This window comes from Wallemia ichthyophaga (assembly GCF_000400465.1).
Source record: "Wallemia ichthyophaga EXF-994 unplaced genomic scaffold scaffold22, whole genome shotgun sequence".
Lineage (NCBI taxonomy): Eukaryota > Fungi > Basidiomycota > Wallemiomycetes > Wallemiales > Wallemiaceae > Wallemia > Wallemia ichthyophaga.
This window is the reverse complement of record NW_008806295.1, coordinates 101,894-117,656: the sequence shown is the minus strand read 5'-3', so window position 1 is coordinate 117,656 and position 15,763 is coordinate 101,894. Positions and strand designations below refer to the sequence as shown.

The following is a 15,763-nucleotide window of genomic DNA, read 5'->3' as shown; positions in this document are numbered from 1 at the left end:
GGAGGTGAAGTATATTTTCCTGCCTGTTGAGTGGGTGTTTTTCATGAGCTTTCGATTAGAGCAGCTCACCTAACTTCGCATTTCGACAGCGCCATGACGATAGAGTTTGAGATACCTTTCCCCCTATTGAAGTCAGCAGATTGATCAAAGCAGTTAATGATTACATCAAATATGGTGAATTGAGATTTCAGGTCTTCTTTGCTGTTGATTTGAAGCAAGATATCATTTGAATGTGGCGAGTATTGTGTCAGTTGGTGAGGTGCTGTGCCACCACAAAAAGATGTTAATGTGCCATGTAAAGATACATGACGAAGTACTGAAAGCATTTGCATATCAAATTTAGAGTTTGGGCTAATTACAAGCGCCCGGGGTGCTTTACTGGACATTTTACGATCTTGATAATCGGTGTTAAAGAAGGAGACTTAGTGGGGATGGATGTAAACGAAACAGAATTTTTGATAAATAACGTATATTTTTACCTTTTTAAACGCGCTCGAATCGCTTTGACTTTGTTGAAAGAGTGAAAATTTCTGACAAACAAAGGCAAATTGTAAGCAATGGCAGTGGGAGTGAGATTTGTAGCAAGGCAACACGTGATAGACTAGAAATGCATATCTTCAGGCCAAGAAATATTTCAAATGTATCCTGCCAATTTGACTAGCATCACTTCTTCTTGACTCCTTACAACGAAGATGATGGATTTATTCAACATCGGAAGCAGCACGCCACCAAAGCCAAAGCCAGCACGACAAAGAGTCACGCGTCCAACGCAGCCTGCTTCACTTGATTCTGGCTATCGATACAGATACAGGCAGAATGGCACTGGCAGTGGGAATTTAAAGAGCGATGGAGATCAATTTGGAATTGGTGGGAATAGAAGACGCGTTGCAAACCTACATCACAGTTCATCACCTACGTCTGCAACGACATCTAAATTCAGTCACGCGATTCTGTCGTCGTCTCCACTCGCACCCAACGACGCAGCAGATCCTAAGAAAAGACTTTGGAAGGAAAGGTTCAAATCTCAGCAGCTAAGAAAGTTGTCTAGAGCTCGCGATGTTGACTCTGCCCGTATAAATTCCAAGCAGCTCTTCAATCTCGATGAGGAGGCTGATGAGGACGACGATGACCTGCAGAATAAAATCGACAGCAAGATTGACGAAAGGGATTACAGATCTGAGATTAGGCGAAAAGAAAGCAAGTTTGATCTTTGCGTTGGCTCAGATTATGATCCACTTGAGTTTTGGAGTGAGACTGAGGAGGAAATACCCGAGGATTTGGACAATAACATGGATATGTCCTATTTCAATGACGCAAATGCTACTAACGCCGCAGATAGCGATGACCTCTTTGATGATGATGAATTAGATGCACTTTATGATGAATATTTATCACAAAATGCGCAAAATGCACACAACTCAAACAACACACACAACACACACAACGCACAGCAAAAAGAAGATACCTCAATGGACATGTCATGAAAATTGATCAAAGTTATACGATTTAAACAAACGAAGTCGAACCCTCTCGATATATATCTCGTCGTTATCATCAGCTTCCAATGTCTTAGTGTTTATCCTTTCAAATCCCCATGAAGGTTTGATCTCTGGCTTCTTGTGCGGGCTGAGTATGCAAAGGTACCTGGATTGATAAGATAGTTGGGTGAGGAAAGAGTATAAGGCGCTGTTATCCGAGATTAAATGCAATGCAAATGAAATGATGACTAAATGAAAATCCCCAATGAGCTTTCCATGGGCTATATCTTGGAAACTGAGTGAGAGACAGGTTCTGCCAGTACGTTGAGTGTAAGCGGACATTGTGAAAGGGTCAGTCGCTACGATTGAAGGTATTTGTTGGTTCCTGCGCCTGTAAAAGTTTGTGAGTATTTCCGTGACTTCGCCGCTGTTGTTTGAGTGTAAGCGTCATGTTTATATGTGTAAAGGTAGCAGGAACCAACCTTCCACAACTCAAGTCAACAACGCTAGCAGGTTTAGGGTGGTTTGTAAGAAATTGACTGAGGCATTTGGTGATAGCGTAGAAATGAGGATTCCTGTAACTGTCGTGGACTTGAGTGTAATACTTATCCACTCCTTGCTCGTAATTCTTTCTCATTGCGGTATTGTTGGTGCTATAGGCATGTGAGTATGTCGAAAGGAGATATAAAACACGCTCCAACCTTGACGAATCTGCGTTTATCGATATTTGACTTTACGTTATATCCAGCAACACCTGCGATTGCTAATAGAACTGAGAAATTTCTCCTGCAACGTTTGAATTAATTTTCAATTATTTCCAAATCCAGCTCCGCCTCACAAGATTCGTGGATCCATAACCCAACTTGGAGCCGTCCAGCAGTTCAGCCCAATTCAGCCATCACCAAATTATAAAAATTATAAAAATCTAATAAAAATTAAAAATACGCGTAATAATAACATCTATTGGCCTTAATTACGACTTTGACGATATTCTCATGAAGCTTAAAGTAAAGAATCAGATTCCAACGGGCTACAGGAGGCCAACGGCCGCGTTTACACCAACGGAAGCACCACCTTCACCGACATCGAATCCTCCTTCATTAGATGAGCTCAGTGAGGACGATTTAATTCCTCTTCCCCCAACTCCCCGTCATATGCGCCGTAAGCAAGTCATCGATGACACACAGAAGCCAGAACAAGTTCAAGTTTTCGTTAGAATGCGCCCAAATGAGGTGAATCCAGTTGCTCTCTCCCCAAATCACATAAATGCAAACGTACACAAGAAACATCACTTGTACGATATCAACAAACCAACGAATACAATTGCCCTTAGCGCAAATCACCCCCTTGTCGAAAAGAGAAGCGCAGGTACTCCTACCAGGCACTCTAAGAACAGTGAATTCACTTACGACAGTCTTCTCCTCCCCCCTGCTCGTACTTGCTCTTTGTATGATAGTCACATCACCAGACTGATTCACTCCTCCATGGTCGGTTACAACTCAACCGTCTTTGCTTATGGTCAGACTGGCTCTGGTAAAACTCATACTCTCACGGGTACTGAAGATGAACCTGGTATCATTCCTCTAGCCGTCGAACAAGTATTCGAAGAAATCTATGACGTAAGTGTCATCTAACGCGTCTTTATATGTCTCATTTACGCGTCAAATAGGATCCTTCGCGTGAGTTTCTTCTCAGAGTACGTTATTTGGAAATATACAATGAGAAATTACGTGATCTTCTCGGTCCTTCTACACAAAATGAAGAGCTACGAGTTCGTGAAAATCAAGGTGGCAATACATTCGTAGAGAATCTCACTGAAGTGCTAGTCACAACTCCACAAGAAGTTCTTGCACTGAAAGACCAGGGTGATCTCAATCGTCACGTTGGTGCCACTGACTGGAATGACAGAAGTAGCAGATCGCACTGTGTATTCCAAATCGTCGTAGAATCTTCAGAAAGACAATCAAACCTCACCAAGAACTCTATATCTCGTAAATCGACACTCAACCTGATAGATTTGGCTGGTAGTGAGAAAGCTACGACAGACTCATCACGTCGGTTAGAAGGTAGCAATATCAATAAATCTTTACTTGCACTTTCAACAGTTATCAGCGAGATTGTCAAGACCCCAAAACCAGCTCATATACCTTTCCGTAATAGCAAACTCACTTACCTCCTCAAACCGTCCTTGTCAGGTGATGCCAGAGTCGGTGTGGTGTGCACCATAGCCGACGGAATGGATCATCACAACGCCACACTCGACACACTCAAATTCGCACGCACAATAAAGAAGGTCAAGATACAGGCTAAGCGTGGTGATATACTGGATGGTACCAAGGATGCACTGTTGCAGCAGCACATCACTCAGATCAAAATACTCCAGAAAGAAGTCGCAGAGCTGGAATCTAACAAGTATGAAGAAATCCGGCATGCTATTGCTGAAGAGAGAGCAGCAAATGATGAGAAAGTGTCTTATCAGAATGAGCAAATTGATCAATTAAACAAGGACCTCGGAGAAGCTCGTAAATTAGTTCTCAACAGTACGAACATTGATAGTGAAGATATGAGCAGTAGACGACAGTCGCATCTTAAACATGGACAGAGTAGACGACTGTCTGATATGGGTCTCGGAGTGTCAGCACCTGGATTTAACATTCCCATGAACAAGCGAAGAGTGCTTTCGACGGGTATACCTGATTCTACTGATGAGAGTGTGAGTCATTTTCAATTTTCACCTAGACTGACTAACATATGCCCCAGGGAGATCAAGATTCTCGGATGCGAGAGAAAGATGACGAGATTGATTCACTCAAGTTGCAGCTACAAGAAGTAAGATCTGAGCAGGCTGAAACAAGCTCTCGCATTGAAGATCTAGAAGTACAGCTAAAAGCCAAAGGAGAGCTCGACAGCGTTGAAGAGAACAAAGGTGAACTTAGTGAGGAGATTTCCAGAGTGAAGGATGAAAACGAGAATCTGAACAAGCAGCTATCGGACACACTCGAACAGCTGAGAAAGTTGCTTATTTCACAAAAGGAACAAACAGAGAACGATATCAGTAACAGTCAGGAGATTGAAGATCTCAAGTCTGAGTTCTCCAATCTTCAATCAGCGAGACAGGACGATGAGCTGCGGCTGTCATCACTACAATCCCAGAACGATCTCCTGCAAGACGACTTCAAGTCTGCAGATGAACGTAAGAACGTAGCTGAAAATGAGCTGAAAGAAATTGAAAAGGAGCGTGATGAAGTCAACGGTCGTATAAGCACACTCGAGGCTGCATTTACAGAGAAAGAAAGTCGTCTGAAGGAGATGCTCAAGGAGAATGAGAACATGGTGAGCGATAAGAATTTAGTGACTAGGGATAGAGATGATTTGCTTGGTAAAGTCGAAAATTATGAAAATGATATGAAAGACATCAGAAGTCAACTACAATCTGCAGAAGACAAGTATAGCCAAGTTACCAGCGAACGTAATGGCTTCAAAGAAGAGGTTGAAAAGGCTATCGCTGCACAAAAGTTATCTCAAGAAGTTCAGCTGGCTGCCGAAAAGGAGCGTGATGAACTCAATGGTCGTCTTAGCGTACTTGAATCTGAATCCCAAGAGAAAGAGAATTGCCTGGAGGAAATGCTCAAAGAAGGCGAGAATCTGAAAAGTGAAAAGGAGAAGGCAGCTGGCGAGAGAGATGGTCTGCTTGCTAAGCTTGAGACGTATGAGAAGGACTTGAATAATTTCAAAACTCAAATTCAAGCAGCAGAAAACAAGTATAACGATGCCACGAAGGAGTGCAATGGCTTCAAAGAAGAGCTTGAAATGTCTGTTGCCGCGCAAAAGGTCTCTCAAGACGCCCGGCTGTCTGCTGAAAAGGATCTTGATGAATTGAAAGAAGAGTCTAGCAAAGTTGCCAATGCATTAGAAACCGCTGAAAATTCTTTGAAAGTTGCTATAAATGCACAAAAGACAGCAGAAATAGATCGCGACACTCACAAAGACAAGCATGCCTCTACAAAGAGCGCTCTTGAAACTCTGCAATCTACTCACAATACCTTGCAAACCAATCACGACCAGCTCAAAGCCGAGAAAGAGGATAAAACTTCAAGACTTGAGAACACATACAAAGAACTTCAGCAATCTCATAACACCCTCAAGGATGGCATGCAGGGAGAAATTGAAAACCACAAACTTGAAATAGATAAATTAGTCAAGGATGCCGATAAGTTTAAAAAAGACAATAAAGAAGGTGAGGATGAGAGAGAACAGCTCAAAGCAGACCTCAAAAATGTCACAAAAGAGGCGGAAGAACGTAAGAAAAGTAGCGAGGAGCGCGAACAGGAACACACATCCCTTAAGGCTCAAGTATCTGAGATGTTGGCCGAGAAAGAATCTCTCAACCGTGACATCAAATCCCAGCATATCGATAATAAACGTGTGGTAGAAGAAGCGGAGGCAAATCACCAAGAAAGCCTCAATAAAGTTCAAGAGGAACTCGCTTTAGCTACTGTTCAGTTGACGACAGTTCGTGAAGCTCAAGAATCTGCCAAGAAAAATTCAGAAGCAGAGATGGCTGCACTTATCAACAGTCGTGCAGAAGAAGACGTTGAGTTCCAAGAGCGTTTAGGTACAGCAGAGAAAGAGAGTAGCGATGCACGGGGAATGGCTACCAAACTCACGTCAACGCTTGTGGAAAAAGATAGCATAATAAAGGAACTCGAGACCAAGATTGAAGAATACATTGAGCGTCAAAATAGTCAAGATGATAATGAAGGGTTTGGTCAAGTGCATATTGCTAAGCGTATGGAAGAATACGTAGAATTGCAAGACCGTGTCAGCGAACTGAATACCGTCATCCAGAGACAAGCTTCTGAATTATCAAAGCTTAAAGCCCGACCACTACCACAACCAACACAATCATCTCATGCATCGTCTAGAATGAGCTTTGAGAGTGGCGCTGCCAGGAAACTCTTTGATAGAGCTTCGTCGCCCAATCTTCGAGCCCAGTCAACTCCACTTACTAAGACTGACGATAAGGAGATTGATAAGTTGAACGATGTCGTCAGATTGCAGAGAAGCACAATTACAGATCTTCGCAAAGATATCTTGAACTGGAGAGATGTGAGTTAGATCGCTATCATATATCGTTGAGGCTGACTATTCAATTTTAGGACAAAGATAAGTATGATGAGAACAGAAGTCCTTCACCCTATCTATCAAGGCCTGCATCTTCTATTGATCAACCAACAACGCCAGTTCGCAGAGGACATTCGCGAGCTGCATCTATGATAACACCATCCAGGTCGAGACCGACGGATAGCCTGTCGCGTAAGAACAGTGTGAAAGAGACTCCTGAGCCACTACCTGCTTATGATGGCCTAAAGTCGAATAGCTCCGTCCGCAGAGGACCTAGGAAGACGCTGGAACATGAAATCAAGAACCTCCAGTCTGCAAATATAGTTGAGAAGTCTAAGAAGGGTTTCGACAGCCCCAGATCTAAGTTCGGACAAAGTTGAATAGATATGTAGTTTTTAGTTGTGGCGCTGGTCTCGCTGATATCTTGAATATTTTCACACTTTCACAATTTCACTTATATTTGCAATAAATGTACAATTGTTTAGAATATTTGAATGTACAAATACTGAAACGTTGTTATCTCGTACAGCCATGGCGTCAACGAATTCAACCCACAGCCTGGACGTTGGTAGCTGTAAACCACTCTTACGCTCCCTCAAAACTCAAATAAACAATTTCAAAAATGGGATCTCAGTTCCGCAACCAGTGGACCATCCAATGCACACGCCACCTTCACTCGAAGGCTTGCAGATCGTCGATCACACTTTCACAATAACATCTGAGCCTGAAGATGATTCACGGCCTTCCTGGTTTTCTAATTCAATCAACAACCTCAAGCAATCGCTGCCAAAGCCCTACAACGAATCGCATACAATCGAATTTGGAAAGGTTCAGCTACAGGCGTCTGCTCAATATAAGGGCATGTACTTTATGCCGCCACGGGTGCGCATCCCTGGTAAATTTACGGATGTCGCTGATGGCTTCATTGCGTCATTGCCGAATAAAGTACCAAATGAGGAGAAAGAATGGTTGAAAGCTAACGGGTTTGGATACATTAAGAGTGATGAAGATACAAGCATTTTGAAGAGGGTTAATGGCTGGGTTAATGCTGCTGTTGCTGTTGGTACGCTGTCTCAAAATCAATCTGTGGCAAATGTTTTACCCACAGCCAAACTAATAACATGTCCTACCTCATCGGATAATGCTGAAGATGTTGAATTTCAAATTATCATAACTCTCAAGGTTTTCCTGAAGCAGAAACTCATTCAAGAAGCTCCAAATGACTCGTTGAAGCTGCTTTTAATGCGGTATAAACCACCGCTTGTGCCTAAGCCTACCACACCAATCAGGCTGTCTACTCAGTTTTTCTATTCTATCCTTCAACCAGCAACCCCAATTGCCAACACTGTCAGCACCAGTTATCTCAAAACGCCTCTCAAAGACTTCCAAAAAAGCTCAATTGAGTTCATGCAGGGGCGGGAAGACAATCCAGACAATATTATTGAGCCTGGATGGATCCAGTTGACAGACGAGTGGCAGTACTCTGCGATATCAGCACAATTTAGGCAAAACAATCAACCACCCAAGACCTCTATCAATGGCAGTATGTTGTGCGAGGAGATGGGCTTAGGAAAGGTATGTGACTCTGTAACAGCTCCGTTAATTTGCTTACGCACTTCCAGACTGTTGAGATACTCGGTCTCATTGCCCAAAATAAAGAGCGAGCTCAAGAATGGTCCAACCAAGAAACTGAATCATACCAACGTTTTGTGAAGACTTCGCTGATAGTCACACCAGATCACTTGTTGCAGCAATGGGTAGACGAGGCCAGAGAGCATACTCCTGATCTCAAATTGCTTGTATATAATGGCTATAAAAGCATGGATGCTCTGCTCACATCCGCAAGAATTGCCAATACAGTAGCGAAGGGAGAGCCAGGAGAGCCAGAAGAGTTAGAGGGGAAACCTTTATCAGCATCACCACCGCCTCAAACACAAGTGAAACAGGAAGAAGACATTGAGCCTCCTCCCACAAAAAAGAAAGTGAAAAAGCAAGATGATGACGATTTTGTCCCGCAATTCTCCATCCAACAGCTTGAACTCTTTAACTCGAGTGGCTCAAAATCTCAGCGTGACTTTCTTGCAGATGGCACGCGCGTTAACCTTACAGGTGGTACTAAGCGGAAAGCCCCACAGCCCAAGTACACGTTTGATAGTTTTGGAAGCCTTAAAGAGTGCAAACAGCATGGTTTGGAGTACGTGGATAACTTCCCACAACTCTTTAGTTTCATGAATAATCACGATAACTTTGACTATGAAAGTAAAAGCGTTCTCACCAACAGGAGTATCGTCCAAGACTTTTTTAATCAGTTTGACCTCATCCTCAGTACATACAGCACTTTTTCAAAAGATTTAGTGGTTGCTCATGAGCGCCAACCTAGAGCACGTAGAAACGGTGTAGAGTACAAAAACGACTACATACCCATGTCACCGCTAGTCTCATGCACCTTCTATCGTGTCGCTCAAGATGAGATTCAATTGTCTGGAGTTAAGAAGTCCGCCGAAATGACAGCACTCATTCCCCGCCAAACGTCTGTCGCTTGTTCAGGCACTCCGATTACTGGCTCTATTGAACAGCTTCTGCCCATACTTCGCTATCTTGGATTTCAGTTAGATGGTCGACTTATTGATAAGAAAACCTTCGCGGCTTTTGCGACTCATGGTTTATCGCATGACTTCACGCGACTAATACAGAGCATTTGCGTGCGCACAACCAAAGATCATGTAAAGAAGCAGTTGCAAATTCCTCCACTCCAGCGTTACATAGTTCCACTGAATATGGGAGCTGCTGAGCAGGCATACATTGATGAGCAGTACAAGCAAGCGCTCAGTGAAATTGGTTTGAATGAACGCGGCGACTATTTGGATGCTAATGATCCTTCCTTTGATATCAGCAAGCTAAGAGTTTGGATAACAAAGCTCAGGCAACTCACCACACATCCTCAGACACACTCAGCTACGAAAGACATTATAGGAAAAACATTTAGAACCGTTGATCAAGTGCTAGATAGGATGATTGAGAGTTCATATTCTCATATCGTTACAGAACAAAGATCCGCTGTAAGTGAGGTTGTTGAGCCACGAACAATCTAATTTTTTTTTTCAGTTGGCATCTTCCGTTAAAGTTGCAAGACTGCGGCTACTTCTCGATCCACCTAATCGTGATGGAGCAAAGTTACTACTTATGACAGTACTTTCTGAAGCTAATCAAGTCCTTGAGAATGCTCAGGAACAGATTCATCAACATAGAGTGAAAAAGCCGAAGGACGTTGTTGAGGATATTGTTGAGCACACGGGTGCTGTTATTGCTTTTAAAGAAAAGTCCAATGACGTCGTTGAGACAGCTGAAGAAGCACAATCGAGGAAGGACTGGCAGTCCCATCTTTCGAACCTCTTGAATAGACACCGCGACATGCTATTGGTTATCCATCAAGCGCATTTAATTCTCGGTGATATTGGCCACCAACAGCAAGTACAAGAGGAAGAGGATATCAATTATACCGCCGCTGATGCTGATAGAGCAAAATTACTTAGTCATGCCATTGAGATCTACAACAAACGCGTAGATGCTCTATCTGAAAATATCAAGAAAAGAATTGAGCCCAAGAAGGATGATCTGAAAATAAACTATGTTTCTGGTGTCGAGCTGGGTCTAGACCCTAATATCGTTGCTACCGCTAAGCCACTGGCTGAGATGGCCAAGAAAAAAACGCCAAAGAAGTATGCTGAGGTTGGCGAGAACGAAGGCATTGACGAGGAAGGTGTTGATCGTGAAGAGCGTATCCCATCAATTCTTTTAAATTTAGATACAGTCATTGCCAAACTTAACGAGCTAGCCAACTTCATTATTGACAAGCGTCAAAAGATTCTGGAAGGCATCCTCAATCCAATTGACAAGGTGGAAGCCAGCACTGAAGCATATGGAGAGGACGCCGAGCTGCAAGCTAATCTAGAGATTTATTTGGAGGCTTTTGAATCTTCTATCAAAGACCGGAGAGAGGTTCTGGGGATAGTCGACGTATCAGACGAAAACGAAAAGGGTCTGGTTGGCAAGCGCCGCGCGAACGCAAACGCCAAAGCTAGAGAGGAGATGATGCTTGCCAATGCAATAGAAGTTGAGAAAGACCAAGTCATTGACACAGAGCAGGATGTTCTTCGCCGTCAACTCAAACTTGAACGCCAAGCTCTGCGTATCACAAAGAAGGATCGGCCATTCAGAAAGCTGATATCAGAACTAAAGACGGAATCTAGTAGAATACCCAAGCATAACGTTAAGGCGTTCAAGGAGTTGCAATCGAGACTGCATGATGTCTACGACAAGCAACGTGATTTGACACGCACTCTGAATCTCGAGAAAGATGACTTCTTGGGTACTTTCAATTCTAGAGTTCTTTACTTCAAACAGTTACAGATTTTGAGTGATTCTGTTGCCCCACTTGACGTTGAGAGGCAGGAAGAGGGTGACCGTACTATTCTTCAAGAAATCGCAGAAGCTGATAGGATAGAGGCTGTCGCGTCGCGCAATGTTCAAGGAGGTAGAGCGAAATTGAACTATCTGCATCATATCAAGAATTCGTCCGAAGATGATGCAAGCGAGTGTGCCATATGTACGCTGCCATTTACTAATGGTGTGATTACTTCTTGTGGACACATATTCTGTCAGTCTTGTCTCAATAGGTGGTTTCAGTCAAGACCTGAGTGTCCACATTGCAGAACAAAGTTGTCTTCATCATCTCTTCACAAAATCAAGGTCCACAAAACTTCACAGGGTAAAGAGAAAAGTGTTGAGACTGAAAGTGACAACTCAAATGTTCAAGCAATAGGAGAGACTATCCAGAAGCGAGTTCGACCACAGTATAATATCATCCCGTCCCATGAAATGTTTGAAATAGAGGAACAGAAGATCTTCACCCAAGGACATGGTGTGAAGGTATGTTGTGTTCTGATAAGGGGTTTTTCTGACTTTCTATTTTCAGATCGACACCCTCTGCAAGCACATCTTGACGCTTCGAGCCCAAAAAGTAAAGTCAGTTGTCTTTTCTTCGTGGCAAAGTGGTATGCAGATCGTAGAACGAGCATTCCAGAAAAACGATATCACGTATACACTTGGGAGCGATGTCAGAAAGCTAGAAATGTTCAAGAAGTCTGATGATGTGGATGTCTGTTTACTGAATGGTGAGCGTCAATCGAGTGGATTGAATTTAACGATGGCTTCTGTCGTTATTTTTATTGATCCAATCGCAAATTTTCCACTAGAGTTGCAAGCTATCGGGAGAGTCGATAGAATGGGCCAACACCAATCCGTCAAGGTATACACTTATGCATCCACAGACACTATCGATGAAGCAATACTAGATTTGGCTGCTTTGAAAGGCCAATCACTTTATATCAAGAGTCAACAGAATGCGACACTCTCAACCAACGATATGGAAAGTCTGGAGAAAGCACAAACAAAGGGTGATTTTATCGCAAAAAGTGTGTATTATGCTTGTTTCAAACCACAACACTAACAAAGAATCAGAGGACGATTTGTTGTCATTACTGTTGCCCGACGTGCACATTCCCTCTTTCACGCCTGTAGCTGATCTAGCATCTCAGATGTCTGACAGCGCTGAGAACGTTGATGCGAATGTCGACGTCAAAATCGAGGATTAGTTGTAGTTATAACCATTGTACTTAATAAAATTGTTGTAAATTTACTGAGTGGGTGCAGCTTAAGATATGTTGTAAAACGCGTTGTTACAAATTTAACGGCTAATGAAGTGTTAAGAAAGCAAGATCAAAATCTTTAATTCTCGTGCTATCCTTAGGGATTTTTGATTGAATAGGTGATTTTTCATAACCAATAAATAGATAGATAGGTAGAAACCATGATATGCAGTGAAAAGCATTACAACGATTGATTATCTTCGCTTATCTATATTTCTTGTGCATTGGAAGATGACGATTTTAGAGACTCAAATGAATGCGGTGCTTGGCACGTGTGCCGTAAATTAGCAAGTAACTACGTGGAGCTACCAGAAGTGGGCGGGTAGGTGCTGAGCTGGTTTTTGAAGAACTCGTAGAGAGCTTTGAGAGCTTTGAGAGCTTCTTCATTTGAAAGCACGTATTTCATGTTGAACCTTACCCTAATTAATAAATCCTCCTACTCAACGACAATCTTGCTTGAACGAACTTCCTACATCTGAAAATCCTATGTGTGATACTGTCTTGAACATGATTTAGTGGAGATGTGGGTCTGTAACTCTTTGTTTCCTTGTACAATATCATGTTGGCTTTGGGGAGGACGGTGTATAATCAAGAAATGCGCACCTTTTTGGTGATACAGATATGGTCATTGATTGACGGAAAAAGCCTTTTTGAATCCTCTTTCTGATATTTTGAAGGATTCCTAAGAAGACAATCATTAGAAGATAAAAAATGGTGATGATGATGAAATCTGAATATATTGTCAAGACGATACATGTTTAAACTGTGTCCATCAATACTTCTTAAAGCATGAGGAGTCAAAGGGGGTGCTGAATTACTGGAAGCGTTTCTTGACTAGCGTCGGTTTTTCTAAGTTTTTGGTGGTTCTCAATTACACTGAGCCACCAGAATATTTATAAAAAAAAACCCCCCGTTTTGAAGAGTTTTGAGACATATAGGTTTGGTGATATATTTTATAACAGCAGACCATATTCATAAGTGGTTGTGGTATAATGGTTAGCACGTTCCGTTGTGGCCGGTAAGATCCAGGTTCGATTCCTGGCAACCACAAATTTTTTGCATCTTAATTTAACATTTTCCGATGTAATGCTAGATAAACGGTCGAAGGATTGCATTCATCTATTTGGCTACTTGCCATGATGTCTTTCAGCAGTTTCAGGTTTAGGGGCTCTTTACATTCAGTAAACATTTGAGTATGGTCCTTATCAGTTTGACGTCAATGCGAAACCACGATGTGCTGATTTTGCTAACCTTTAATAATATTCTAATCGATTTTGAGATACTAATTAGTATGAGTCATCCACTCGTGTCGACTAGCTTTGAGTGGTTCATCAATGAGCCAAAAGATGTAGCTTACGCATTATTGAAATTAATTATGAATGAATTCACTACTTTATTGAACCTTATTAACGGTGAATACACCAACTCGTATCAAGTGATACATTTTGTATGCACGAGTATCTTATCAGCAAATAAGCTGCTATCACAGGCAATCACTTGCAGATATATCAGTTGATAAGGTTGCAACATGTGATAGGCGTTGTTGTCACATTCCAGACTAAGACAATTGGAATGGATCAAATCAAAATAACTCCTTCAAATTCTATGGAAAAGGGAAATGGCAGCGAGAAAGGAGCAGCAGTGGCAATATCGACTGATGAACATGGTTATAAAGTGGAGCTACCGCGCGAGATGAGTGTGTGGTCGGCTATTGGGCTAGGATTAGCGATAATGGTGCGTGAGAAGATAGAGCTTTATGAGTAAATAACATTTGCAGGCTTGTCCATACGGGTTGAGTACAACGATATCGATAGCTTTACAAAACGGTGGACCAGTTTCAGTACTCTGGGGCTGGGTTTTTATATCACTTATGTCAATCTGCATTGCACTTTCACTTGCGGAGATTTGTTCTCGCTTTCCAACTTCAGGTGGACCTTACTATTGGTCATACATGCTTGCATCATCGCGGTACAACAAACCGTCTTCGTACGTTGTCGGCTGGCTGGGGTTGATCGGCAATTGGACAGTATCGTTATCGATTATTTACGGCACTGCGCAGCTCATTATAGCTATACCTCCACTCTGGCATCCAGAATATCAAGCTGAATCATATCAAACCTACCTCCTTTTTCTCGCAGTCTTGCTTATCTGCTTTTCGGCAAATTTTCTGAAACAGAAGCACCTAGATGCACTGAACACCTTTTCGATATACTGGACGGGAGGGACTGTGGTAGTAGTTTTAATAACGGTGCTTTCGATGGCACGCAACGGGCGAACTAGTGGAGCATTCGCATTTGGAGGTTTCCAAGTAAACTCAGGCTGGGTGCCTGGCTGGGCGTGGTGTGTAGGACTGCTACAATCGGCGTATGTCCTGACAGGTTATGGAATGGTTGCAGCTATGGCAGATGAAGTTGCTCATCCTGAAAGAGATGTGCCGCGTGGAATGGTAGGATCGGTGATTGCAGCCGCGGTGGTGGGTTTACTCTATCTCATTCCCCTCCTGTTTGTTATGACAGATTTGGAGATACTGCTTGATGCAGCTCAGCCAGTACCTATCCTCTTCCAGCAAGCTACTGGCACGTCGGGCGCAACAGGACTGATGGTGCTCATTATCACTATTGGATTGTTGGGTGGAATTGGAGCGCTGACTACTTCCTCAAGATGTTGTTACTCGTTTGCAAGAGATAACGGAATGATGGGATCTAAATGGTGGAAAGTGATATGGAGGGAGTATTTGCCGCTGAATGCACTCATATTGAGTAGTATCGTGATTGGATTGTTAGGTTTGATATCATTCGAATCAGCAGCCTTTAGCGCTTTCACAGGAGTGGCTACTATAACGCTAGGGTCTAGTTATGCTGGACCGATACTGATCTCGCTTCTGCGCAAAAGAGAGCCATTGGAGGGTGCAGCGTTTAGAATGCCATCGTGGTTGGGTTTTATAGTCAACATAGTTTGTTGTTGCTGGATATTGCTGAGTATAGTAATATTCTGCATGCCTACTGCTCTTAGTGGATTGAATGCAGATACTATGAACTATGCTAGCGTGGTTTTTGTCGGATTCGCTTCAATCTCTTTCGTGTATTACATCATTTACGCGAGAAAAACGTTTGATGGACCACCAGCAGCTTCACATAGCAGTGAAGAGAAGAATTCATTTGAATCAATGTAGATGAAAATTTCATTAAAATATTCTGAACCATTTATACATACCAAAAGCGTTCTGAATTGATTGGTTGGTTTTTGAGAGTGTATTCGTAGAGGATTTGCTCAAGAAGGTGAGTCAACTTAAATTTGATGACGTAGTTGAGCGATAACACGGGTTACAGATGTGATTCTTATCAAGATTTCTACAAGGAAATTAAGCTATTCAATAGACTTTTAGAGCTTCGTTGGGGAATAAAATTGAAGATTTTCACATGCAAAGATGGCTGATTACAAGGTGAGGAGATG

The 15,763-nt window shown here is 42.5% G+C and overlaps 4 protein-coding genes and 1 non-coding gene across 5 annotated transcripts; all 5 read left to right on the top strand.

Annotated features, from left to right (window-relative positions):
• Nucleotides 1-692: 692 nt before the first annotated feature.
• J056_002582 (uncharacterized protein) lies at nucleotides 693-1,484 on the top strand (the record flags this gene model as incomplete). Its single annotated transcript, XM_009271847.1, has 1 exon — nucleotides 693-1,484. The coding sequence occupies one exon, from the start codon at nucleotides 693-695 to the stop codon at nucleotides 1,482-1,484; it is 792 nt and encodes a 263-aa protein (XP_009270122.1).
• Nucleotides 1,485-2,473: 989 nt separating this feature from the next.
• Nucleotides 2,474-6,982, top strand: J056_002581 (Kinesin-related protein 11; the record flags this gene model as incomplete). The annotated part of the gene is made up of 4 exons (XM_009271846.1): nucleotides 2,474-3,097; nucleotides 3,148-4,191; nucleotides 4,239-6,587; nucleotides 6,638-6,982. 4 exons carry the CDS (start codon nucleotides 2,474-2,476, stop codon nucleotides 6,980-6,982), a joined length of 4,362 nt encoding a protein of 1,453 aa, XP_009270121.1.
• A 151-nt stretch (nucleotides 6,983-7,133) lies between these two features.
• J056_002580 (uncharacterized protein) lies at nucleotides 7,134-12,256 on the top strand (the record flags this gene model as incomplete). Its single annotated transcript, XM_009271845.1, has 5 exons — nucleotides 7,134-8,177; nucleotides 8,225-9,661; nucleotides 9,708-11,531; nucleotides 11,578-12,076; nucleotides 12,123-12,256. The coding sequence occupies 5 exons, from the start codon at nucleotides 7,134-7,136 to the stop codon at nucleotides 12,254-12,256; spliced, it is 4,938 nt and encodes a 1,645-aa protein (XP_009270120.1).
• A 1,032-nt stretch (nucleotides 12,257-13,288) lies between these two features.
• On the top strand, nucleotides 13,289-13,360 carry J056_004910. Its single transcript has one exon. It is a non-coding gene; the product is annotated as a tRNA-His (tRNA).
• A 555-nt stretch (nucleotides 13,361-13,915) lies between these two features.
• J056_002579 (Polyamine transporter TPO5) lies at nucleotides 13,916-15,482 on the top strand (the record flags this gene model as incomplete). Its single annotated transcript, XM_009271844.1, has 2 exons — nucleotides 13,916-14,044; nucleotides 14,088-15,482. 2 exons carry the CDS (start codon nucleotides 13,916-13,918, stop codon nucleotides 15,480-15,482), a joined length of 1,524 nt encoding a protein of 507 aa, XP_009270119.1.
• Nucleotides 15,483-15,763: the final 281 nt, after the last annotated feature.